The sequence below is a fragment of the Mirounga angustirostris genome, unplaced genomic scaffold (genome assembly GCF_029215605.1).
Source record: "Mirounga angustirostris isolate CCGP_5_RB_7025 unplaced genomic scaffold, mMirAng1.0.hap1 SCAF_2, whole genome shotgun sequence".
Taxonomy (NCBI): Eukaryota; Metazoa; Chordata; class Mammalia; order Carnivora; family Phocidae; genus Mirounga; species Mirounga angustirostris.
In genome coordinates this window covers 32,695,843-32,720,040 of record NW_026991710.1, presented here as the reverse complement: position 1 = coordinate 32,720,040, position 24,198 = coordinate 32,695,843, and the positions used below count along the sequence as shown (strand labels likewise).

General features: G+C 39.8%; 2 protein-coding genes and 1 long non-coding RNA gene across 6 annotated transcripts; 2 read left to right on the top strand and 1 right to left on the bottom strand.

The window, feature by feature from the left end:
* Window positions 1–792: 792 nt before the first annotated feature.
* LOC135363582 (uncharacterized) lies at window positions 793–17,395 on the top strand. The gene is made up of 4 exons (XR_010409336.1): window positions 793–1,259; window positions 1,390–1,625; window positions 2,708–2,895; window positions 17,259–17,395. It is a non-coding gene; the product is annotated as an uncharacterized LOC135363582 (long non-coding RNA).
* On the bottom strand, window positions 2,925–18,031 carry LIAS (lipoic acid synthetase). 4 transcript variants are annotated; one of them, XM_045881304.3, is made up of 11 exons: window positions 17,852–18,031; window positions 16,564–16,736; window positions 15,145–15,238; window positions 13,896–13,976; window positions 12,653–12,809; window positions 12,509–12,566; window positions 10,274–10,402; window positions 8,067–8,212; window positions 6,483–6,553; window positions 5,604–5,715; window positions 2,929–3,460 (listed from the first exon to the last, which is right to left on the bottom strand). In XM_045881304.3, the coding sequence occupies exons 1-11, from the start codon at window positions 17,894–17,896 to the stop codon at window positions 3,405–3,407; spliced, it is 1,122 nt and encodes a 373-aa protein (XP_045737260.1). In that variant the 5' UTR covers window positions 17,897–18,031; the 3' UTR covers window positions 2,929–3,404. The 4 variants fall into 4 exon arrangements, with proteins under 4 accessions (XP_045737261.1, XP_045737260.1, XP_064440456.1 ...); XM_045881305.3 differs by lacking the exons at window positions 12,509–12,566; window positions 12,653–12,809; window positions 15,145–15,238 and having other exon boundaries at window positions 2,925–3,460; XM_064584386.1 differs by lacking the exons at window positions 2,929–3,460; window positions 5,604–5,715; window positions 6,483–6,553; ... (1 more) ...; window positions 12,509–12,566; window positions 12,653–12,809 and having other exon boundaries at window positions 10,293–10,402.
* On the top strand, window positions 18,030–22,981 carry RPL9 (ribosomal protein L9). Its single transcript, XM_045881306.3, has 8 exons — window positions 18,030–18,142; window positions 18,592–18,638; window positions 18,728–18,843; window positions 19,343–19,438; window positions 20,431–20,563; window positions 22,001–22,081; window positions 22,306–22,420; window positions 22,890–22,981. Exons 2-7 carry the CDS (start codon window positions 18,593–18,595, stop codon window positions 22,410–22,412), a joined length of 579 nt encoding a protein of 192 aa, XP_045737262.1. The 5' UTR covers window positions 18,030–18,142; window position 18,592; the 3' UTR covers window positions 22,413–22,420; window positions 22,890–22,981.
* The last annotated feature ends 1,217 nt before the right edge of the window (window positions 22,982–24,198 follow it).

Genomic DNA, 24,198 nt, shown 5'->3' with positions numbered 1-24,198 from the left:
GCCGAAGGCAGACACTTAACCGACTGAGCCACCCAGGCGTCCCAAACTGGGTTTCATTTTTTTAAAAAGATTTTATTTACTAGAGAGAGAGAAAGTGAGCGCGTGAGAAAGCACAAGCATGGGGAGGGGCAGAGGGAGAGGGAGAAGCAGACTCCCCGCTGAGCAGGAGCTCCATGCAGGGCTGGAGCTGGATGAGGGGCTCAACGTGGGACTGATCCCAGGACCCTGGGATCATGACCTGAGCAGAAGGCAGAGGCTCAACCGACTGAGCCACCCAGGCGCCCCAAAACTGGTTTCATTAATGAAGATACTTATTATCTCACCAAACAGGAAGTGGTTTTCAGTGTTGGCAGATTCAGTGGTTGGAAAAGGGGCTGGGACTCTTGTATTACTTGGTATCTTAAAAACCATGTGCATTTATCACTTCCATTTTCTTTTTTTTTAATTAATTAATTAATTTATTTATTTTTAAAGATTTTTATTTATTTATTTGACAGAGAGAGAGATAGCGAGAGCAGGAACACAAGCAGGGGGAGTGGGAGAGGGAGAAGCAGGCTTCCTGCCGAGCAGGGAGCCTGATGTGGGACTCGATCCCAGGACCCTGGGATCATGACCTGAGCCGAAGGCAGACGCTTAACGACTGAGCCACCCAGGCGCCCTTAAATTTATTTATTTTTTTTTAAGATTTTATTTATTTATTTGACAGAGAGAGAGATAGCGAGAGAGGGAACACAAACAGGGGGAGTGGGAGAGGGAGAAGCAGGCTTCCTGCTGAGCAGGGAGCCCGATGCGGGGCTCGATCCCAAGACTCTGGGATCATGACCTGAGCCAAAGGCAGACGCTTAACGACTGAGCCACCCAGGCGCCCCTGGATCAAGAATTTTTATATAGACCTCCTGTCATGTCTGTGCATTTAAATGTGCTTATTAATGCATCATTGTTTAGGAAGGTCAAAGCTCTGCCCTGGCTTTTTAAGATTCAGGCCTGTCCATTCTTGTACAGTTGTGCAAAGGAGTATATCTCTACACATGTTAACTCAAATGTCCAGCAAGACCCAGGTATTTGAATCTTTTTTTTTTTTTTAAAGATTTTATTTATTTATTCATGAGAGACAGAGAGAGAGAGAGAGGCAGAGGGAGAAGCAGGCTCCCAAGGAGCAGGGAGCCTGATGCGGGACTCGATCCCAGGACCCTGAGATCATGACCCGAACCGAAGGCAGACACTTAACCATCTGAGCCACCCAGGCACCCAAGACCCAGGTATTTGGTCACATGGTCTAGTCATGGCATAATGGCCAGTTATGTAATAAGGAGTGAAGAAATAACAAATTCAGAAGATACGATTTGTGATTCCACTTTTTTTGTTGTTGTTGCTGTTTTGTTTTTCAAGATTTTATTTATTTGAGAGAGAGCATGAGAGAGAAAGCTCACAAGCAGGGGAGGGGGTAGAGAGCCCACTTTGGGACTTGATCCCAAGACCCCAGGATCATGACCTGAGCCGAATGCAGACAGCCTACTGAGCCACCCAGGCATCTTGTGATTCCACTTTGAAACAAACATTTCCTGCTACTCTTCTTTCAAGTTTTGGGATTAAGTTTAACTGGAGAGTATCCTGAGATTGCAACAGTAGGTGTTTTAAAATTTTGTCTAATTCACTATTATTTCACCCTATCAGTCAGAAGTTTTCTTGATACTTTGCTGCGGCTGACCAAAAACTGCAAAAGTCATCCATGACTCCCAATGCCGCATTTGTAACAAAATAGCTTCATGTTATCATTTGCATTTTTAGATATAGTTCCAAATATGTCTGTAACTGTATGAAACTGTAACATGTATTTGCACAAATAAAATGCTGTTTTAATTATTTTACATTGAATTCTATAAAAATTTCATTCGACAAAATTCTTCTGCTGCTAAAATGTTTCATTACCATTCACCTACATTGTGCAAAATTAGGAAATATCCAGATTATGTCATAGAATCAGAATCTGAAAAGTAATCCATTTTTCCTGTGAAAAAACAGATTTTTGAAAGCTTTATTTTATTCATTTAAGGATTTTATTTTTAAGCAGTCTCTACAACCAGTATGGGGCTCAAACCCACAACCCTGAGATCAAGAGTCATACGCTCCACTGACTGAGCAGCCAGGCGCCCCTGAAATAACAGATTTTAAGGAGGGTGGTTGCCTGAGATGTTTAAAGTTGGGGTAATTTTACAAAACAAAATTTATTAGGATCTATAAAGAAAGTAAGCCGAAGTATATACGGCTCCTTCGAGTTAAATTAAAATGTAACTCATGTTCAAAGTTATGCATTACTTTTATAAAAAAAAAAATTAGTTCGCCTATTTGAAAAATCAAAATCAAACTGGCCTTCTACATTACATATTTTATAATTTTAGCCATCTAAAAACTTCCTTTGCAAGAACGTAGTAGAAAAACAGGATTTAGAGTCAAAAGATGAAGTTGAATTCTAGTACCTGGGAAAGAAAATCCTCCCTCAGGTCATTACCATCGCATACAACCCCCTCAGTGGAGTGGTGTGAAAAATAGAAGGAATCAGTGGGATAGTACACGTGGATGTGGCAAACTACTGTAAAATGAGGGTTAACACCCTTTTTCTTAGGTTCTATTTCCGTCTTCCGATACCATCGTGATCTTGGTTTCCCCGAGGTCCTAACCAAGTAACTATTGTGAAACTATTTTGCAGGTCTAAGCAGTCATCCCAATGTAAAGAATCAACATGCAAACTCTTAAGCCTTTCTAAATTATTCCAGCGATGCTGCAGTATTCTGTAAAGGCCATATGCCGACTGTAAGAAAGCAGATCACCCTCGAGCTGTGCTGTTTCATCACGATATGTCATTTTTCACAAGTGCCATGTGACGATGACGTACAGGTAATAGGCTTGGAAGCTTTTCTAGAAGTTTTTCATGTATTTTTAATTATACTGTTAACAGTAAAACTCTTAAAAGACATTTTATGATTATATCACAGCAAGCAATTGTTTAATAGAACAAAGAAGATACGCTAAAAGGCAAGTGAATTATTTAATTAAATATGCACAGCTCTCGACGTGTTTCTTAAAACAAGGAGACTGAGGTATGTCCACTGAAGTCAGGCATTCTGGTACCACTTCTTTTTTTTTTTTTTTTTTTTTAAGATTTTATTTATTTATTTGACAGAGAGAGACACAGCGAGAGAGGGAACACAAGCAGGGGGAGAGGGAGAAGCAGGCTTCCCGCGGAGCAGGGAGCCCGATGCGGGGCTCGATCCCAGGACCCCGGGATCATGACCTGAGCCGAAGGCAGCGGCTTAACCGACTGAGCCACCCAGGCGCCCTCTGGTACCACTTCTATTACCAGTTGGAATCAGATATTCACAATTCATGTGATCTTGAAGGTCTTGTTATATTTGAGAGGACTTTTTTCTTTTAGCCACTAGATTTTTCAGGAAAAATTCACCTATTTAGGAAAAATGAAAACACGTTACTACCAATTTAACATAAATTTCAGAATTACACGTGTTTCCTTTCTATTTTTTAATTAATTTATTTTTTTAATGTTAAGGTCTACACCCAATGTGGAGCTTGAACTCGTGACCCGGAAATCAAAGAGTTGCATGCTCTACCGACTGAGCCAGCCAGGTGCCCCATTAGCTTTATCTTTTTTTTTAAGTAAACTCTACCCCCAATGGTTACAAAAAATTTTTTATCACTATAGTCTCTGTTATTCTTTCTAGTAATTCAACATTTTAAAAGGGTGACCCTATTGTATCTACATTTTGTTTCTATTGTATTGTACACTTTTGAACATTTATTCCACTTTATGTGCACTATCTATTCCTCGCCACTGACAAAGTATTGCCGTTGGCACAATTCATTTCAGAGAGCAATTCTGCTCCATTATTAGCCTGGATCTGATGTTTATAAAACAGACCTCATTGCAGTTGAGCAGACTCATCTGATGGAATCCCTTCAGCTTATTCCCCTCTAGGGAAGCAAGAGCTCTTCATTTATAATGGGCTTTCTCCCCACCCCCTCAGTTGTGCCTGAGCATTAAGAGAGCTGCTTAGAGGGGGCACATTTCCCTTTTCAGGTCATTAGGGTTCCATTTTGTCTCTCACTGTTACAGCATGGCTCAGTGCTTACTGGCAGAGCCCAGCACCGCGGGCCTGGTTTTATGAGTCTGATGAACTTTGCTTTGTCATCTTAATATACACGTATAACTGCAACGACCATATGTGTACACAATCACCAAGAATCCCAAGGTTCACAACCCAGCCACATAATGGAGAGTTATCCATGCTCCTCTAGACCTTATCTAAATCTGGCAGGAGCAGAACCAACATTACCAGGCCCTAGCCCATCATCTGAGTCTAATGCGCTACATAGTAGATCTTTTACTGGTAACTTTAAAAGTACTAAAAAGTTCATAATTTACTTTCTTATAAATGTTAAAAATTTTCCTTAAAAAACAAAATAAAAACTCCTTGCAAATGATTTTACTTTACTCTAACCACTCTGGAAGCTGATGTTAGTTCTATTCTTTACAGAGGTTTTCAGCTTGCCAGCAGAATTCTTCTTGCTTGAAGAATCACTTTATTGGCTTCCAAAGTCCCCACATCCTGTGAGTCAGTGTTGAATCAACGTCTTGGGTTTTATAACGAGGATAAGCTGTTGTTAGTTCATTGAAATGCCCTGAATTTCTTTATAGGAACACACTGAACATCACTAATACATGAACATTAGCTTTTACCAATAGAATGCATGCCTAATTTAAATATATCCATGATTTAAACCCTATAACACAATCATCTAAAAGATCATTTACAGTAATCATGTAGTTTAGATTGATCCAAAAAATAACTGCTTATTCTTCAAGAAATTACAATTGTTATGTCCAACTGATAGGGAAAACATTATAAACATTTTTTGGATTAAATTCAGGCTTCAGATATGTTCTCATAGACTTTTTGATGGCCATTACCACATGACTTTTTATCACTTGGAAAAGGCTTTTCTTTTCATTAAGTCAGCTCAAGCTATTGACCAAAATAAGAGCTGAAATTACAAAGGTGAAGAACTGCAGTGTAGCTAGTAAAAACAGTAACAATTTCTATAAGGAAAATAACCTTACACATTTTTTTCCTGTTGCCTCTGGGAGGAAAACCACAGAGATATTAAGAGAAACAGCAATGTAGTCAAACAGCTACTTCTCAGGATTTAAACTGATCTGAAATTAGGAGTTTAGAGATGCAGCAGGCATGACGGCGAATGAATATACATTTTTCAGAAAACCACGTTATATACTTAACTGGTATTTGTCATTTCTGAATAACCTACTATTGAAATCCACACAAAGAATAAGCTGATTCCTCCTGCTTTCGTCACAGTAGCTGAGCTAGAAAGGGGGAGCAAGTTCTTTATTTAAAGGAAAAAACAGGCTTAAGAGAAATTTTTCCTTAACATGTCCTCTATGGAGCAAAGTTCCTAAGGAAGTTCCAGAAAAAAACGCATTTTTTCCTATAAAAGGCAACCACAGCTATTATAAATTTAACATGGAAAGTTATGGTCTAAATAAAACCATGCCCTGCGGTCTAACTTACCTGCTTTATATGAAGAACGCACCAGCGGGCCACTAGCAGTGTAATGAAATCCAAGTTCATTTCCTACTTTTTCCCAGTGTTTGAACTTTTCAGGAGTAATGTATTCATCAACCTACATTTAAAGAATTCATTCAGATAGATTTTAGAATTTCCCTAAATCATTATGATTCTGTAGAAAATCTATGCTCATGCATTCAGGATGGTTTTCACTTCATAATTTACCCAGTTGCCCAGGGGCTTTTCTCCTCTCCTTCCTCACAGACGACCTGTCTACTGGTTACTGGGCCCCTCTATCAGTACTCGATCACGGGGAATTAGAGAGGAGGGAAAACATCAATTTTGTAGTACATTAACTATTCTAAAAGATGAGATTATCTGTAGAGATTACATATCTGTATTACTCCTTCACTGACTAACAGGTATAATCAAGAATTAATCACGTCTACAAGGTTCGTGAGGACCAGACTTCCATGTCTTGTCTCGTCTTTTGTGCTCAGCCCTGAGTCTGGCACATAGTCACTACTCGACAAACGTTTCTTGAACGAACGAATGTCCAATACAGAAATAAGAAGACTGACTTTTCTTTTTTACTTCACCTCTGGCTCTCATGTCACTCTAAAACAAATCACAAGATGACCAAGTGTGAATGAATGCCATTTCCCAACTATTTAATTCTTTTTCTGTACATTCACTGAAGTCGTATAATTTTCAGGCCAGTATATCTGTTGGCTTTATGCAGATAATAAAAAGGAAACTGGGGCTTGGAAATATACAGGGAACATTACACTAGAAAGTCAGCAGCTTCTTAATTGTACCTACAGATGACAAAGATCTAATTCAAATTACCAGTGAACGTTCGGTAATTCAAGATAGCAATACCTTAAGGTGGCGCTTTGTTGGTTGCATATACTGTCCTAAAGTCAAACAGTCTACATCGGCTTCACGAAGTGCTGTAGAAAAAAGGCACACATTACATTAACAGATTTTTTAAAAAGATTTTTTAACTTAAAAAAAAAATTTATTTTTAAGTAATCGCTACACCCAAAACGGGGCACGAACTTACGATCCTGAAATCAAGAGTTGCATGCTCTATAGACTGGGCCAGCCAGGTGCCCCAAGATTTTTTTATTTTTAAGTAATCTCTACACCCAAGGTGGGACTCAATCAAACTCAGAACCCTGAGATCAAGAGTCATATGCTCCACAGACTGAAGAAGCCAGGCGCTCCATTGGTAGATGTTTTTATGATGCTGAAATTGTAGATTTAAGCATAATTTCCCTGAGCATCATTTTACTTCAGAACAGTGTGAATTTTACGCTGTCCCAAAACCCTGATGTTGGGGAGTAAGACTATATCTATCCATTTAAAAGTGCCAGGGAATATGAAAAGGATTGGAAACATAGGAATGAGTAAGACAGTCATGAGCGGCTGACAAAAAGAAGGACAAATAACTCTAATACTATGGAATAAATTCTAACATAAGGGTTAAGGGTATTTCAAGCAGAAGTCTGTTGGGCAGAAAAGAGGAAGGGAATGGTATACAAAAGGCCTGAAATCACTCATACTATAGACCAGACATGCTGTACTCAGTTTTACTAACTGTGCAAGATATGCTTGGAGGATGTGATTTGACCTCTCATGTATCAGAATTTTTCTAGTACAACTGTAATTTTACTCTAGTAAAGAGAAGCTTTTAATTACTATTTGCACTTGTTACTCTTAGAACCAATAAATAACTGCAAGTAGGCAAAGGATCCTCATGTAAATAACAGGTTTGTTTTTTTTTACAATTTATAAAGCCCAAGAATCATAAAGCAGATGGGCTTATGAGACTAAGATTCAGCAAAGTCCAAAGCACATCATATTATGTGACAATGTTACCAGTAAGCTCTTCCTCAAAGGCCTGGCTTCATCTTATTCATCTTGTCACTGCCTGTCAGAGCTCCTGGTAACCTGGCTGGCTCTTAAAACTATGCAATGACTAAATAAGAAACGTGGATAAAATCTTATTTTCACTTGATTAAAGGGTACGGAATAAAATGGGATACAAATTTCATATCCTTTCTGCATATCATTCCATAGTGTTCTAAGAAAACATACTTTTGGGCGCCTGGGTGGCTCAGTCAGTTAAGTGTCTGTCTTCAGCTCAGGTCATGATCCCAGGGTCCTGGGATTGAGCCCCATGTTGGGCTCCCTGCGCAGCGGGGAGTCTGCTTCTCCCTTTCCCCACTCTCCCTCTGTGCTTTCCCTCTCTCTGACAAATAAATAAATAAAATCTTAAAAAAAAGAAAAGAAAACTACTTCCTTTCCTTTTTATGCTGCTGTTATAATCATATTCTGTACTTTGTTCTTACTGGCACTTTCGCTGAGACTATGGAGGAAGCATAACACGGCCTTCAAAATGGAGTTCCTGCTATTACTCAAATTAAATGAAAAAGAGTTTTCATTTTCCAATTTCTTTACCTTTCATTGTTGCATATACTTGCTCATCATTTTCGCCTAAACCCAACATTATAGATGTTTTAGAAATCACATCAGGCCGAACCTCCTTGGCGTGTTTCAGTACGCGCAGAGACTGGTTGAAATTGGCCCGGGGATCACGAACTTTCCTTGAAAACAGCAGGGCTGTTGTCAGCAAGAATAACCACAAGCTCAACTGAGTACATAGTTATGCAAGCAAGTTAAAAGACTGGGAAAGGACATTCTGGACATTATATTACATCATGTGGTTCAATATTAGCATTTGTGCACAAATATCTAGCTGTTGCTTTTGTGAAGAAAATCAGGCTTCACTGGGCCCCGTAGTTCTGTCTACTTTTAAGGCCTTTCAAGCCTGGGGCAGAGAAAACTAGAATGGAAATAATTCGGTTTATGAATTACTCATTGAGAAACCAAAATTCGAAGCTGAGAAGGAGTGATTGTAAGGGATAGTCAAGAGAGAAGAGAAAAAGAGTGGAAGAAAATCTCAACACCGAACAAAGGAAAAACTGTTTAACATGTACCCACATTTCAGAGGTCTGAAACTTTTATGTTCAGTTCTTTTCTAAAGACCAAGCTGCCCTCTGCTGGTGAGTATACGACACTGACATCTCTTCGGTAAAAACGCATGATTCTGGAATTTTCACTGGAAAGGATAATGTTTCTTAAGTGAAACCAGGGAAATTGGCACCCACTGGTGGCAGTTTCATGAGAAATGACAGCACTGGAATACGCTGTGTGTCAGACTTCAACAGCAGCCAAACCACCACGTTTTAAATGGCGAGAAGGCCAAAAGGAAGGAGTTGCTGATCAGTTGACGTTAATCCCGTATACGTTTGAATCCTAATGCATCTTTATTTTGTGTAACTTACTTGCTGTTATTTTTAATCAGAGACCAGTTCACAGGAAGAAAGGAAACCAATTTGCGAGTTTAAAAATAACCACAAAACCCGACAATACCGAACTAACTACTCTAGAAAGTATTTCTCCATTGGCTTTGTTATGCTCCCTAATGTTTATGATTTAGTGGAAAGGCTGGTTATTGTTTACCATACTTTTTTCAAGTCCTATAATACAGATAATGTGCAGCAGCTATTAAGATCACTGCCAAATATACTTTACTAAAATTAAATAAACATATTAATCTTGCCTGAAGGTTAAATTTTCATCTTTCTGAAATATGAATATGATCATTAATGTGGTGTAACAATCTGTAAATTTTCCTAACTATTAACATTATTAGAAAGAACAGTACCTACTTTTTAAGAGATTGAAGATACATCTGAAAGATAACAGTGTTCCTTTTGTATCACTTATTGCATATTTTAGTGCCAAATGTATTTTTTTTTTTAAGATTTTATTTATTTGACAGAGACAGACACAGTGAGAGAGGAAACCCAAGTGGGGGGAGTGGGAGAGAGAGAAGCAGGCTTCCCGCTGAGCAGGGAGCCCGATGCGGGGCTTGATCCCAGGACCCTGGGATCATGACCTGAGCTGAAGGCAGACGCTTAACGACTGAGCCACCCAGGCGTCCCCAGTGCCAAATGTATTTTTAAAAGTCTTTTCTTGGGGCGCCTGGGTGGCTCAGTTGGTTAAGCGACTGCCTTCGGCTCAGGTCATGATCCTTGGAGTCCTGGGATCGAGTCCCGCATCGGGCTCCCTGCTCAGCGGGGAGGTCTGCTTCTCCCTCTGACCTTCCCGCATCTTGTGCTCTCTCTCACTCTCTCTCTCTCAAATAAATAAATTAATTAATTAAATTAAATATTCTAAAAGTCTTTTCTTTTTAGAATTACAATCAGAGTTGTTGCTCTTGTATAATTTTTTCTTTTATTTTTGAAAACCGTTCTTTGAAAAAATTACTCATCGGCACTTGCAGTATGATACTATTTAAAAAAAAAAGATGCTCATAATGTATATGTGCACCAAAACGTTCACACATGCATATAAATACATACACTTAGGTTATGGTAATTGATATTACTGGGTGGAAATATTACGGGTGATGCTTATGCTCTTTTTGTTGGCTTTATTTTCTGATTTTTCTATAATACGTATATGTTGCTTTTGTTAAGAAAAGAAAGAGAGCTCATTTTGTAAAAGTCAAATAGAAAGTTCTCCCCTGCAAAACGTGAGAAAAGATAGCAGATTCTGGCCCTCCAAACTTGCCAATGTGACTCTGTACATGAAATCACCTCTGTAATTCTGGAACTGTTTCTACATTATGTGCATACACATCCAATCCTGACAGAGCAACTTTTTCTATTGCTTTTAGATCTCCTCGGAAATCAGGGGTGAGACATTCCACAAGAATTTTTGGATTCCTATGAGGGGAAAAAAATAAGTATCAAACTGAGGCAAAGAATTCACGTAACTATTGCTCAAAACAGAAATTACCAGTACTCATTCGGTATCAGTTTCAACACAGTTATCTTTAGAATCTTGCCAATCTGGGAATCATGCTTTAGAAAGCATGAACATACAAATGTTCATATATAAACTGTTATATGGAAAAAAAAAAAAAAACCCTGAACATCAAATATTATGTACATAACGGTTACAACAGATCTGCTTGCAAATAATGATCAGAATAAATTCTGAGATTAATAGACTTATACTTTATTGAGCAGTATTAAGAAAATAAAGTTGCTCGGGCGCCTGGGTGGCTCAGCTGGTTAAGTGACTGCCTTCAGCTCAGGTCATGAACCTGGAGTCCCGGGACTGAGCCCCGCATCAGACTCCCTGCTCAGCAGGGAGTTTGCTTCTCCCTCTGACCCTCCCCCTCTCATTCTCTCTCTCTCTCACATAAATAAATAAAATCTTAAAAAAAAAAAAAAAAGAGCGCGCTTGGGTGGCTCAGTTGGTTAAGCGACTGCCTTTGGCTTAGGTCATGATCCCAGGGTCCTGGGATCGAGTCCCATGTCGGGCTCCCTGCTCAGCGGGGAGCCTGCTTCTCCCTCTCCCTCTGCCTGCCACTCCCCCTGCTTGTGCTCTCTATCTCTCTGACAAATAAATAAAATCTTTAAAAAAAAAAAGTTGCTTAAAAGAATTCAAATATAAACATTAAAACATGAAATATATCTTTTTATTCTTTGGAAAGTAAATTGGGACAATTCTTATGTGAATGCAAATAGTATTTGACTGCCTTAATTCTGATTTCTTTAAAAATTCATCAAATAGTGTCATCCTCCTTTCCTCAGGCAAATATTTCACAAGTGCTGTGGGTTTTAAAAACTGTTTTCTGAGTTGCTGAGTCATGAGCTTTGCTTAAATACAAGTTAAACATTAATCTTCTTATTTATATTCTGGCTATATCTATGCATTCAAGCATTAAAATGTGAACTAGGTCATAGTGCTGTTCCCTCTGACAGCAGTAGAAATGACTAGGACAGCTGATAAATTTTTTCACAAACCCAATGGCAAAGTTTCTGGAGCTGTTTCCTGAGAGAACAGATGTAAAAAGGACCACATATATACCCTCTCATAAGATAAAAGAAATGTTGAAAGAACATAGCTTATAACTCACTGTTTTTTCAATTGTAAAGTTGAGACTCATCAGTAGTTTGTGAAATCAATTTAGTGGGTTGCAAACAGAACTTTTTAAAGTAAACTATTAAAAAATTTAGAAAACACTAGGGGAATCATTAAAAAAACATCTACTAAGTGCTAGGTGCTCAACTAGCACTAAGCTGTAGGAAGCAAGCATAACTCCTTTTTTAATACTTTTTAAATAGATGGGATTAAATATTAATAAAATGTGGATCATGGGTAAATTTCCCAGGGCATATGAATATGGATAAAATCTATATCAAGCATTGCATACTTTAACAATGTGAGAACTTACCTCATTCTATATACTTCTAGATGATGATTTACTCAAAATTAGTGCCGGGAAGACTGCAGTGTTATACACCTTTTTAAAAATTACTCCAAGTTTAAACTGACACTCAAATATGAAGGACAAGTTCTATGGCCTAAAGGTCTGTAAGTCTGTGCTGCTGAATCCCTAAAATTTTATGCAAATATGTATCTGTATGTTTGAATATACTTTTTCTGGAGAAAAGACCACATAATTTCCAGGAGGTTATCAGAAGGGTTTATAATCCCCTAAAAGGTTAATAACCTCTGCTTTTTTTTTTTTTTTAAAGATTTTATTTATTTATTTGACAGAGAGAGACACAGCGAGAGAGGGAACACAAGCAGGGGGAGTGGGAGAGGGAGAAGCAGGCTTCCCGCCGAGCAGGGAGCCCAATGTGGGACTCGATCCCAGGACCCTGGGATCATGACCTGAGCTGAAGGCAGACGCTTAACGACTGAGCCACCCAGGCGCCCCAATAACCTCTGCTTTAAGGTAAATACCTTAAAGAAACTGAATTTATATGGGCTAAAAAAAGTCCTCAAATTACACAAGCAAATGCAAAAACAAGTACCTTTCCTTTAAGTATGATACAGTCTTTGCAAAATGCTCAGCTCCTCCGTCAGGCAAATCTAGAAACAAAAGAGTCCACTGCTCAAGATGATGTCACAACTTATTAAGGACCAATTTCTGGAAGAGGCAATGATGACGCACTAACCATCTCGATCCACAGACGTCAAGACAACATAATCCAGACCCCACTCTGCAATTGCCTTTGCAGTATTGTAGGGCTCACTGGCATCCAGTGGAGGCGGATTTCTTGCCGTTTTAACAGAACAAAATCTGCAACCTCTTGTACATGTGTCACCCATCAACTAGAACAGAGATGTTATAATTTAAATCACATAGATGGATGACCCGAAAGAACATATGCTGAGAGTTATAAAGCAAGTTACAAAAAATGAATATAGTTTGATTTTGCTTATAGGAAATTTGAAACATTCAAAGGTAAATAAAATACAGTTAAGAAATACAAATATATGTAATAAAACTGGAAAGAAAAGGAAATGGATGGGGTGCCTGGGTGGCTCAGTTGTTAAGCGTCTGCCTTCAGCTCAGGTCATGATCTCAGGGTCCTGGGATCAAGCCCCGTCATCGGGCTCCCTGCTTGGCAGGAAGCCTGCTTCTCCCTCTCCCACTCCCCCTGCTTGTGTTCCCTCTCTCGCTGACTCTCTCTCTGTCAAAAAATAAAATCGTAAAAAAAAAAAAAAAAAGAAAAGGAAATGGTAAGCTCAGGATTAAAAATGGTGTTAAAGGAGGGGCGCCTGGGTGGCTCAGTCGGTTCAGCTCAGGTATTGATGTCAGGGTCAAGAGTTCAAGCCCCATGCTGGGTTCCATGCTGGGTGTGAAGCCTGCTAAAAAAAAATGTCAAAGGAAAAAAAAGGTGATGGGATCAGGAAAGGATGTACAGGGGGGTTCAAAGATAATAATAATGTTCTACTCTCAAACCGGAGGTATCAGGCTGTCTACTATACTGTTACTCTTTAAAACCTACAGGGGGGTGGGGTGGGAGGGATGGGGTGACTGGGTGATAGACACTGGGGAGGGTATGTGCTCTGGTAAGCGCTGTGAATTGTGCAAGACTGTTGAATCTCAGATCTGTACCTCTGAAACAAATAATGCAATATATGTTAAGAAAAAAAAAAAGAAGAAGGTATCTTAATGTAGCACATGATTAACTGTCACATACATGGAAAAATCAATAATAGTTTTATTCAGGGAAGGATGAGAGTGTATCAGCCTAGACTATTTTGTCAGGTTTTTTTCCCTCATATTTCTCATAATTTCATATGTAACAAAAAATCTGGCCAGAGATTCAGAGTGCACATTTTTAGGAGAAAGACATAAAATATCCCTTTCAGTTTCTAGACTAAAACTTCACAGGCTGAGGTTGTTCTTACCATGATTGTGGCTGTGGCAGTCGCGTACTCCCCACCTCCCCAACATTCTCCAATGTTGGGGCATCGAGCTTCCTCACACACCTGTGAGTAAGAAGGAATGGAATACAATCAAGTTGAAAATATTAACCAGCTGAGCAAAGTAGTCATCAGGCATCTTAAACTGTCCATTCTTTACAATGTATTTATGAAGAAAGTCACTATTCAAAATGCTGTTAAACTGTCAAACTGTATATATATCAGGATCCCATTTTTAAATTAAAAACAATAGGAATGGATATATTTTATACATGCAAAGAAGGCCTGGATGGAAATATGCTAAAAAATAAAAGTGGTGTAGTTAACGTTTGCGATTGCATATATGATGTTTCACATTTAACATTATATTCTTTCCAATAAGCATGTATTTAATTTGTAATACAAAACATAGAAAAAACCTCTCATCTCCTAAGTTGCAGGGGAAAAAATCTTTTTTTGTACTATTCAGTGTGAAATTAAGAAATATAATTACCTTTTGTTTCTTTTGCAAGGAAAATGATTAAAAAAATTTTTTTTAAGATTTTACTTATTTATTTGTCAGAGAGAGAGAGGGGAGAGCAAGCACGCGCACAAGCAGGGGGAGCGGCAGGCAGAGGGAGAAGCAGGCTCCCTGCTGAGCAAGCAGCCCGATGCCAGATTCAATCCCAGGACCCTGGAATCATGACCTGAGCTGAAGGCAGACACTCAACCAACTGAGTGACCCAGTCGTCCCTAAAAAAAAAATTTTTTTTTAATTTAAATTTTAATTTTAACTAATCTCTACACCCAACATCGGGTTTGAATTCACAATCTCAAGATCAAGAGTTGCATGCTCTACTGACCAAGCCAGCCAGATGCCCCGGGAAAATGATTTTTAAATGTATTTCCAGGGGCACCTGGGTGGCTCAGATGGTTAAGCATCCGCCTTTGGCTCAGGTCATGATCCCAAGGTCCTGGGATCGAGTCCCACATCCGGCTCCTGGCTCAGCGGGGAGCCTGCTTCTCCCTCTGCGTCTCCCCATGCTCATGCTCTCTCTCTGTATCTGTGTCTCAGATGAAGAAACAAAATCTCTTAAAAAAATGTATTTCCATTACTGATAATAATGCATCTCTAAACATCTTTATTTGCTTTCCTTGCTGTTTTTGATATGTGTTTTATTAAATTTTAAGTTACACATATGCAGAAACACTATGACTTTTAATTAAGAGGGACATTTAACACTTTGAAACTTACTGTATGGAGATTCAAATTCCGCAATGTATTTTTCAGTTTATTGTAATTTTTCCCCATGGGAATCTCTGTCTTTAGCCAAGGAGGTAGTCTTAACCTGAGGAAAGTCAAACATAACTATCCATTAACAAATATGTTCCCAAATAATCACACAGCTTTGAAGTTACTTTGCTCTGTAACAATTCTTAGTGCAGAGGTTTTTTTTCCATAATCCTGGGTTAACTCTTACAATTTCTCTTCTAAGAGTAAGAACAGAGACTCAAATTTAGGCTTGTTCAAACCACTTCAGAAAACCCTCATAATTGTGTCTAACAGAGCACTATGCTCATGTCTACCTTTTGCAAAGTCAGAAAGTAATGCCATCTTCATGAAAGAATGAGGAAGTTTTTGAACATCTCATTCCCCAGTGAATAATATTGACAAAAGTTCTCTATTTGTTCAGAGAAAGGAGAGATCCCACAAGTGTTCCAGTGTTCTGCTCTACATTCCAGATTTGTGATGGTTATTAAATGGAAAAAAATCTAAAATTTGGAGTGAAGATTATGTATCCTTGGGTTCCCCTTGACTTACATCCACTTGTGATCTAGAAGTTGTTGGGTAGGGTATCTCCCAAAACAATTTGTCCTCTCTGCAAAATTCCCTCACCATTCTTTTGAATTAAGGCAAGGTATCCATAAGTCATATGTACATTGAATAGGAGAAGCATACCAATACCCAGTAACAATGAAAAATTTATCAAGATCAAATCGGCTAGTAGCAAGGTGATAATGTTTGCTCTATGAAGAAATTTTATGTTGAATGCACAAAGGGAGATGGTAGTATAGGATGGCTAAGTCCTAGGAAGACTGAAGAAAAACTGTCAAAGAGCACAGAGAAGAGGATTCCAACAATTTCAGCTATTTACCTATTCTGTGTCTGTTACCTCTCTTTCTTTCTCTTTTTTATTAACATATAATGCATTATTTGTTTCAGGGGTACAGTCTTGTGATTCATCAGTCTTACACAATTCACAGCACTCACCATAGCACATACCCTCCCCAATGTCCATCACCCAACCACCCCATCCCTCCCACCCCCTCCCCTCCAGCAACCCTCAGTTTGTTTCCTAAGATTTGAGTCTCTTATGGTTTGTCTCCCTCTCTGGTTTCACCTTGTTTCATTTTTTCCTCTCTTCCCCTATGATCCTCTGCCTTGTTTCTCAAATTCCATGTATCAGTGAGATCATATACTAATTCTCTCTCTGATTGACTTATTTTGCTAGCATAATACCCTCTAGTTCCATCCACGTTGTTGTAAATGGCTGTTATCACTTCTAATGATTTTTAGCTAAATATACCAAGTCTGATTAAAATTATAATCTAGGGCTTGGTTATACCTGAAAATAAAGCACAATGAAGGAATTTATCTCAAAATTTCAATTACCTTTCTCCTTTCTGGCGTTTTAAGTTTCCTTTATATTCATCCCACTTGCTCTTGTCTGCAAGATCACCAGATACAAAATCTTGAAGGTCTGGTCCATTTTGTAAGAATTCTTTTCTTTTATCTGGCAAGGAACTTACTGCTCTGACTGGACTGCATAAATATCTTCCAAATACCTAAAGACAGAGTTCGTTAAGACATGTATTTAGTGGGGTTTGAAATAACTTAGTTTTAACCTATTTAGATACCTAAAAAGAGAGGGTAAAACCAGAGAACTGATAGAGAAATTATATTGAACAATTTTCAAGCTCTGTCTAGGAGCTCAGAATCTAGGATTAAAGTCTCTTTTAAGAACAAACGAAACCTAAAAGAGAATGGGAGCTAAATGTTCACTGCTAGAGGTACAATAGATTTGGAAACCTTTGGACCTGGCTCACATATGTCACACTTTCATGTAACCCACTTAACTACTAAAAGTCTGTCTTTCATAAAGTTTAAACTGCAATAATAACTGGAGATGCCACAGCTTTCAATTTTCCACTCCTGAGTCGAGTCAAGGACGTTTAAAAGGAAATTTGCAGTAAGTCTCTCTTATTTGGGCTTTGGATAGACATAGGTGTTAAAATGTAGAGGTAATGCTCAGTTGGTTTCAGAGAACTGAAAGGGGGGAAACCAAACCTAATGTTTTAATTTTCTAGATTACATTCTATGTTTGAACACGGTAGTCACTCAATATACATTTGTTGGCCGTAAGAAACCACTGGCTTCTAGATCTGAACACAAACGTGTACGAGATAGCCAAAACACTAAAATTCAGGATTCAGTACATGCAACGCAAGAGAACCTTCAACAATTAAAAAAGAGTGCCTGCTGGGGTGCTGCGGGATTGCTACTGCATTTGATCACTCTGCCGCTAAAAGCAGAACACAGGTTTTTGTTCTCATAGCCCAGACTGGTGTCTAGTACAAGGTAAGAGCCCATCACAAGTAGGAATTTGGCGTGCTCAACGCAGTGCTCCTATAATGCTCCAATTAATACAGGGTTCAGATCACTCTGACAGCAGAAAAAAAAAAAAAAGCCCTCATCGCCTGCCAGAGAGACCTACAAACCAATACCAGAGACTCTACACGATCGTGTGTCGGGAGAATTAAATGAGATACTACATGAAAAATTTTAGATCAGCGCCTAGCTAAAAGTCAACGCTCAGTAAGTGCTGGCCTTGTTATTGGGCGCTCTGAAGAGATGGGAGCCCCCCCACCCCGGCCCGCACCCTGCTCGCCCCGCCGCTCACCCGGGGCCCCACGGCGCAGGCGGCGCCCCCGCAGCGCAGAGACATCCCTCTCTTTTTTTTCTAGCAGGGTCGAGGGATCGCTAATTCTCGGGAAAGACAGATCAACAAACCGTCGCTCGGCTTATGACAAGCAACCTGAGCCACCACTGACCCGGTGGGACTTGAGCTGCTCCGCGATTGGCTGCTTTCGCCTGGTAGCGTCGCGCGCTCGTGACGTCACACGCAGGGGCCTTACGGGCTACAAGAACGTGATGACGAAAGACGTTCTCTCTTTGCCGCATCTCCTGCGAGGTGAGGTTGTTTCTGAACTTTGTGGGTTTTGGGAATCTGAAGCCATCGGCGCGGGGAAGGTCACGGGCGCGAGTCTGGCGCTCGGAGCGTCTATGTTGGTTGTTCCCCAGCGTGGCGAGCGCCATATGGATCTGGTGGCCCTGGGATTCGAGCGCCGTGTTGGACTTGTTGGCCTACCCCCGCCCCTCAGCCTTGCCGGGCTGGCGCCGCCGTAATAGGGCTGCTAGGGTTGCGCCGGGCGGGAGTTCGCCCGCTGTGCTCGTAGTACCTGCTTAGGAGCTGCTCCTCCCAGGCCGGGACTCAGCGGGGGCTGTGCTCCCGTGGGTGCTCTGTGTCCGGCCGCGGGTTTCTGCTTGCCAGGCTCCGGGACGAGTGGAGCTCCGCGCTGGGTAGTGCGGCCGCAAACGGGCCCCGCGCCGGCCTCGTAACCCCAGGTGTTTGTGTTTCAGAATGAAGACCATTCTCAGCAATCAGACTGTCGACATTCCAGAAAATGGTATGAGACCTGACGTTTGTGTTCTTGTCACGTCTTTACTGCCTGCTCTGTACCTTGTTCCGAGGCCTCACAAATACGTTCTCTCGTAGTCGACATCTCTCTGAAGGGACGCACAGTTATTGTGAAGGGACCCAGAGGAACCCTGCGAAGGGACTTCAATCACATCAACGTAGAACTCAGTCTCCTTGGAAAGAAGAAGAAGAGGGTGAGATACGGGGTTTTTTGACGCGTTCACGGTTTCTTTGGAAGGTGGTGATTTCATAGCACCGAATTTGGTTGCTGTAGGAATTACAGAATTGACGGTCAGTGTTTCAGCTTAAAATTGTGTGTCCAGAAGTGGAGCTAGTTTTGGTGGTGCTGCTTTAGTGAAGTTGGGAAAACGAATTCTGACGGGATTATAAAGCTCAATATTAATATTAGTACCATAGTCGTCATTAGCGTCAGGGTTGTATGCTGTTCATACTGTATTTAGACAAGGGAAGTATGATGCAATTTGAAAAAATGAGTATTTCTGGGTTGACATTCCCTTGTGAAATGGGTCCTGTGATGTGTAGTAGTAAAAAGTAATAATTGAGGGCTTTATATGTGGTTGCTTTAATTAGGGCTAATAGTTGAATCTAGAGTAATTCCATGAATAAGCGAATTTTTCTTTCAAGCCTAGTTATTACTGGAAAGAATCATACAAAGTTTTTGTTCCGTCACAGCTCCGAGTTGACAAATGGTGGGGAAATAGAAAAGAGCTGGCTACTGTCCGCACTATCTGTAGTCACGTACAGAACATGATCAAGGGCGTTACGCTGGTAAGCAGATTGATCGGACTGCCTCGGTTTGGAAGGGGAAGTTTTTCAGCTGTAATGTATGTATGCAACATAAATGTCTACTGCAGAACATAGACCATGCCTGTAATTCATCGAGGTGGTTGGAAAGGTGATCTTGGCAGTTTATAATAGGCATCCATGGGTCTTTAAGATTAAGTGATAAATGTGAGTAAAGACCATGCAGTCTTAATACTAGACTGATGGTGTTTTGTTCTGTTTTGTTTTTCCCCCACAAAATTCACAGCTTCAGGATGTGTGGTGTTGGGGTTTTTTGTTGGTTTTTTAATAGAAAATGTAGCACATAAGATAGGCTTTGATTTCTTGTTGGCATGCCGCTCCTTGAAGGGATAGAAAAAGCTGGATCTCCTTTCTGTGTTCCCTGTCTACTTCCCTAAAAGCATATTTGATGTCACTATTCTCTTTATACTTCCTTCCCCCCCGCCCCCTGCTTTAAGATAAAGTTCATGTTGCTGTCTTCACTGAAATGCTTTTCTTTGCATTAAAAGTCAGTCCTTTCAGAGTGCACCTCATAATGGCCCCTTTCAACTCCATTATAAGCCTATTGGATCATGTTTCCCCTATTTACCCTTGCTACCAGGCTAAGTTCCTTGAGGCAGGGCCTGTCTGAATTCTTGTCATCTGGTATACCTTAGTAACTCAGTAAATGTTAGTCTAGTGTTCAAGATGAAGGGCTTTGGGGTTCTCATTTTTAAAAGCTGGCATTGTTTACAGTGGTCATAGGAAATAGTAAAATAAATGCTTCCTTTAACAGTCTGAAAAGAATCAAACATTTTTATGTATACAATTTGGAAGGTTTGGTGCAGGTGACCGTTGTTAACCAAATCTTGACAATGAGTGCTATGTGAGGATTGTTTCATTTTTAAATTATAAGTAATGTAAGCATCCTACAAAATTTGAAAACTGGATTTGTCTCAAATTGCTCAGGTCTGCTAATAGTTTGTTTACTTAAACAGGGCTTCCGTTACAAGATGAGGTCTGTGTATGCTCACTTCCCCATCAACGTTGTTATTCAGGAGAATGGTTCTCTTGTTGAAATCCGAAATTTCTTGGGTGAGAAATACATCCGCAGGGTTCGGATGAGGCCAGGTATGTGCGTACCTTTTAGATACGGTTTAGAAATGTTTACTTGTGAAGATGTGTTTTGGGTTGGCTATAAATCCATATTTATTTCAGAATTGTCCATTTTGATTATGCTTATAATAACTCTTGGTGTTAAGGTTTTATATTGTATTCGTACTGATTGTGATTCTTAAAGGTTTATGCATTGGAGTAGTTTCAGGGGGTGTTAGCTGTGTTTAATTCTCTTTGCAAACTGAGATCCTAAAAAAAAAAAATGCGAATAGTGGTTAATAACATAGACTGCCTAGGGGCGCCTGGGTGGCTTAGTCGCTGCCTTAGGCTCAGATCGTTATCTCAGGGTCCTGGGATTGAGCCCTGCGTAGGGCTCCCTGATCAGCAGGAAGCCTGCTTCTCCCTCTCCCACTCCCCCTGCTTGTGTTCCCTCTCTGTTAAATAAATAAATCTTTAAAAAACAAAACAAGGGGCGCCTGGGTGGCTCAGTTGGTTAAGCGACTGCCTTCGGCTCAGGTCATGATCCTGGAGTCCCGGGATCGAGTCCCGCATCGGGCTCCCTGCTCAGCGGGGAGTCTGCTTCTCCCTCTGATCCTCCCCCTCTCATGCTCTCTGTCTCTCACTCTCTCTCTCTCAAATAAATGAATAAAATCTAAAATAAAAAAAAATAAAAAAACAAAAACATACATTGTCTAGGTTCAAATCTCAGTTCTCCTATCATCCTTGGGCAAATCATCTACCTCTCTAGCTCATTTTACTCATCTAAAATTGGGAACATCTCATGGTTAAATGAGTTAAAACTTGTAACAGTTCTTGGTAACATAGTAAACATTAAGCACATTTTGTTTTTAATTTTTTTTAGACATTAGAAAATTATATTTATTTAAAAAAATTTTAAGTAATCTCTACACAACCCCGAGATCAAGAGTCAACATGCTCTACTGACTAAGCCAGCCAGGTGCCCCAACATTAGAAAATTTTAAAGCTTAGTGTTCTCTTGATGCTTGATTCCACTGGGGTGGGAAGAAAGAATTCTTAGTACCATTTAATGAGTTTACAGAAATACTGTGTGGTATTAGCTATGGTTAACAGCATTTAATGGGAACCCTTATATAAAAAAGAAACTTGAGAGGTACCAAATCTGTAGAGTCCTAGGAATAAGACTTGATAACAAAGCTGTGAACGGCTAAATTGCATTAGCTGAATACTGTCTTTACTCCTTGCCTGAATCACTGAAAGTCTTAACTACTCTGGAACAGATTCATTCAAGCAGGAACACAAACAAGATTTTGCCCAGATTAAGTCAGATCCTGTAAAATCAGAATCTCAAGAAGTTTCATTTGTTCTGTGGAATTGTAAATAGAATAAGGTGTTACTTTAAATGTTTTTAAATTATTTTGTACAGATTTGATTTTATTTTTACACTATGTGAATGCCTTCTCCCTTTTTTAGGTGTTGCTTGTTCTGTATCTCAAGCCCAAAAAGATGAGTTAATTCTTGAAGGAAATGACATTGAACTTGTATCAAACTCAGGTTTGTATGTTTACTATGCCTAATTATGCCTATAGAATTTTGTTTAAATCTTGTAGTTGAATACATGGTATTCTGTTCATTTGGTGAGCATTTTCATTTGTGGAATTAAGTAAAAAACTACCCCAAAAATAATAGGCTTTAAGTATGGCATATAATAAAATCCTTTTATTTTAAGATGAGTTTGGCTGGTAATGTAATTTCCTTATCTTTTTTACTGTTAATAGCTGCTTTGATTCAGCAAGCCACAACTGTTAAAAACAAGGATATCAGAAAATTTTTGGATGGTATCTATGTTTCTGAAAAAGGAACAGTTCAGCAGGCTGATGAATAAGATCTGAGGTAGGTTCTTGCAGTGTCTGTAAGTTTCCTTACTGCTTTAGTTTTAGAGGTCTTAATTTACTAAGTCTGAAACTGGAGTTTTAATGGCAGAAAATGAGTTACATTCTGGAACACAATAAATGGCAGAATAAGAAAAGTGACATGCAGGGCGCCTGGGTGGCTCAGTTGGTTAAGCGACTGCCTTCGGCTCAGGTCATGATCCTGGAGTCCTGGGATCGAGTCCCATGTCGGGCTCCCTGCTCAGCAGGGAGTCTGCCTCTCTCTCTGACCCTCCCCCCTCTCATGCTCTCTATCTCATTCTCTCTCTCAAATAAATAAAATCTTTAAAAAAAAAAAAAAGAAAAGTGACATGCATTTTTACTATGAACTAGTAAGTTAGAATCTTAAACTTGTTTTGGATTATTTAGAGTAGAACTTGTTTTGGAGGGTATTGATGGGAATTGACAGATCTTTTTATTTCTTTTTACAGTTGTCCATCTACAGAAACAGCAAGATGCCGGATGATTTTTCATACTTACTTGTGATATTTTAAAGACGCAATAAAAGCTATACTGGTTTGGGCCTTTTTCTTTTAGATTTTATTTGAGGGAGACAGTGTGAGAGAGTGCGTGAGCACGAGTGGGCATGGGAAGGGGCAAAAGGACAGGGAGAAGTAGACCCCATTGAGCAAGGGAGCCCAGTGCAGGGCACCATCCCAGGACCCTGGGATCGTGACCTGAGCCAAAGGCAGAAGCTTAACCAACTGAGCCACCTAGGCGCCCCTGGGGCTTTTTCTTAAACCAATAATCCTTTCCAACTATTGGGCAGTTAAACCATTCAGAAGCAAATTGTAGTGTGCTAAGAAACAGTAACAAGGAATAAAACAGGAGTTTTTTCTAGTAAAACTTAATGGGAGAATTGGCTTGAATTTGGTTTTTTGAAGGAATATCAAGGGCATTTCAGGCAAGAGGAATATAGTACCAGTGACCGGCAACACCATGTGACTGTTCATCATTGGATGTAGAACTTTTGGGAGAGATCCTGAGGGTATCTGATTTTGCAGAGGCATAAATTTGAATATTTGTGTGGTAAGTGCTTGAGTCACTTGTCTGTATACCGGTAACTTGTGGAAAAAGCAGCGGAGGGGTGGAACAAAGTGATAAGGTTAATTTGTGTTTGTGATTAACGTCGTCCTGTCCAAGATACCTCAATTTTCATTCTACCCTACCTCAGCCATTACTCCCACATGCTAGTCCTTGATATTTTTAGAAACTGATAACCCTTCCAGAATCTCTTAATTCTGTGTGTCACACTTTTAAATGTGTTACCATACTGGACTAACATAGCAGGGTTGACCCCAACCTCTTCAGTTTTCCCCATCTCATTTGATGGAAACTCCCGCTTTCCGATTTCTCAGGCAAAACATTCAACCTTGATTTCTCTTGCATGCTACACATTAAATCCATCAGGGAAGGGTAGGCTTTGCCTTCAAAGTAAGGTATGTTTAAGGACTTGGGAGTGCCTGGGTAGCTCAGTCAATTAAGCATCTGCCTTTGGCTCAGGTCGTGGGATCGAGCCCGACGTTGGACTCCCTGCTCAGCGGGGAGCTTGCTTCCTCTGCCCGACCCCTGCTTGTGCTCTTCTCGCTCTCTAAATCTTAAAATGAGCAACCATTTGAAACGTATGGATCTTACTGAGCTCTTGATTTTAAATGAACCAACTAGATATTTTAAGGAGTTAATCTTTGGTCAAAGTTTTTAAGAAATACAGGTGAAATGATCAACTATAGTTTGCTTTGA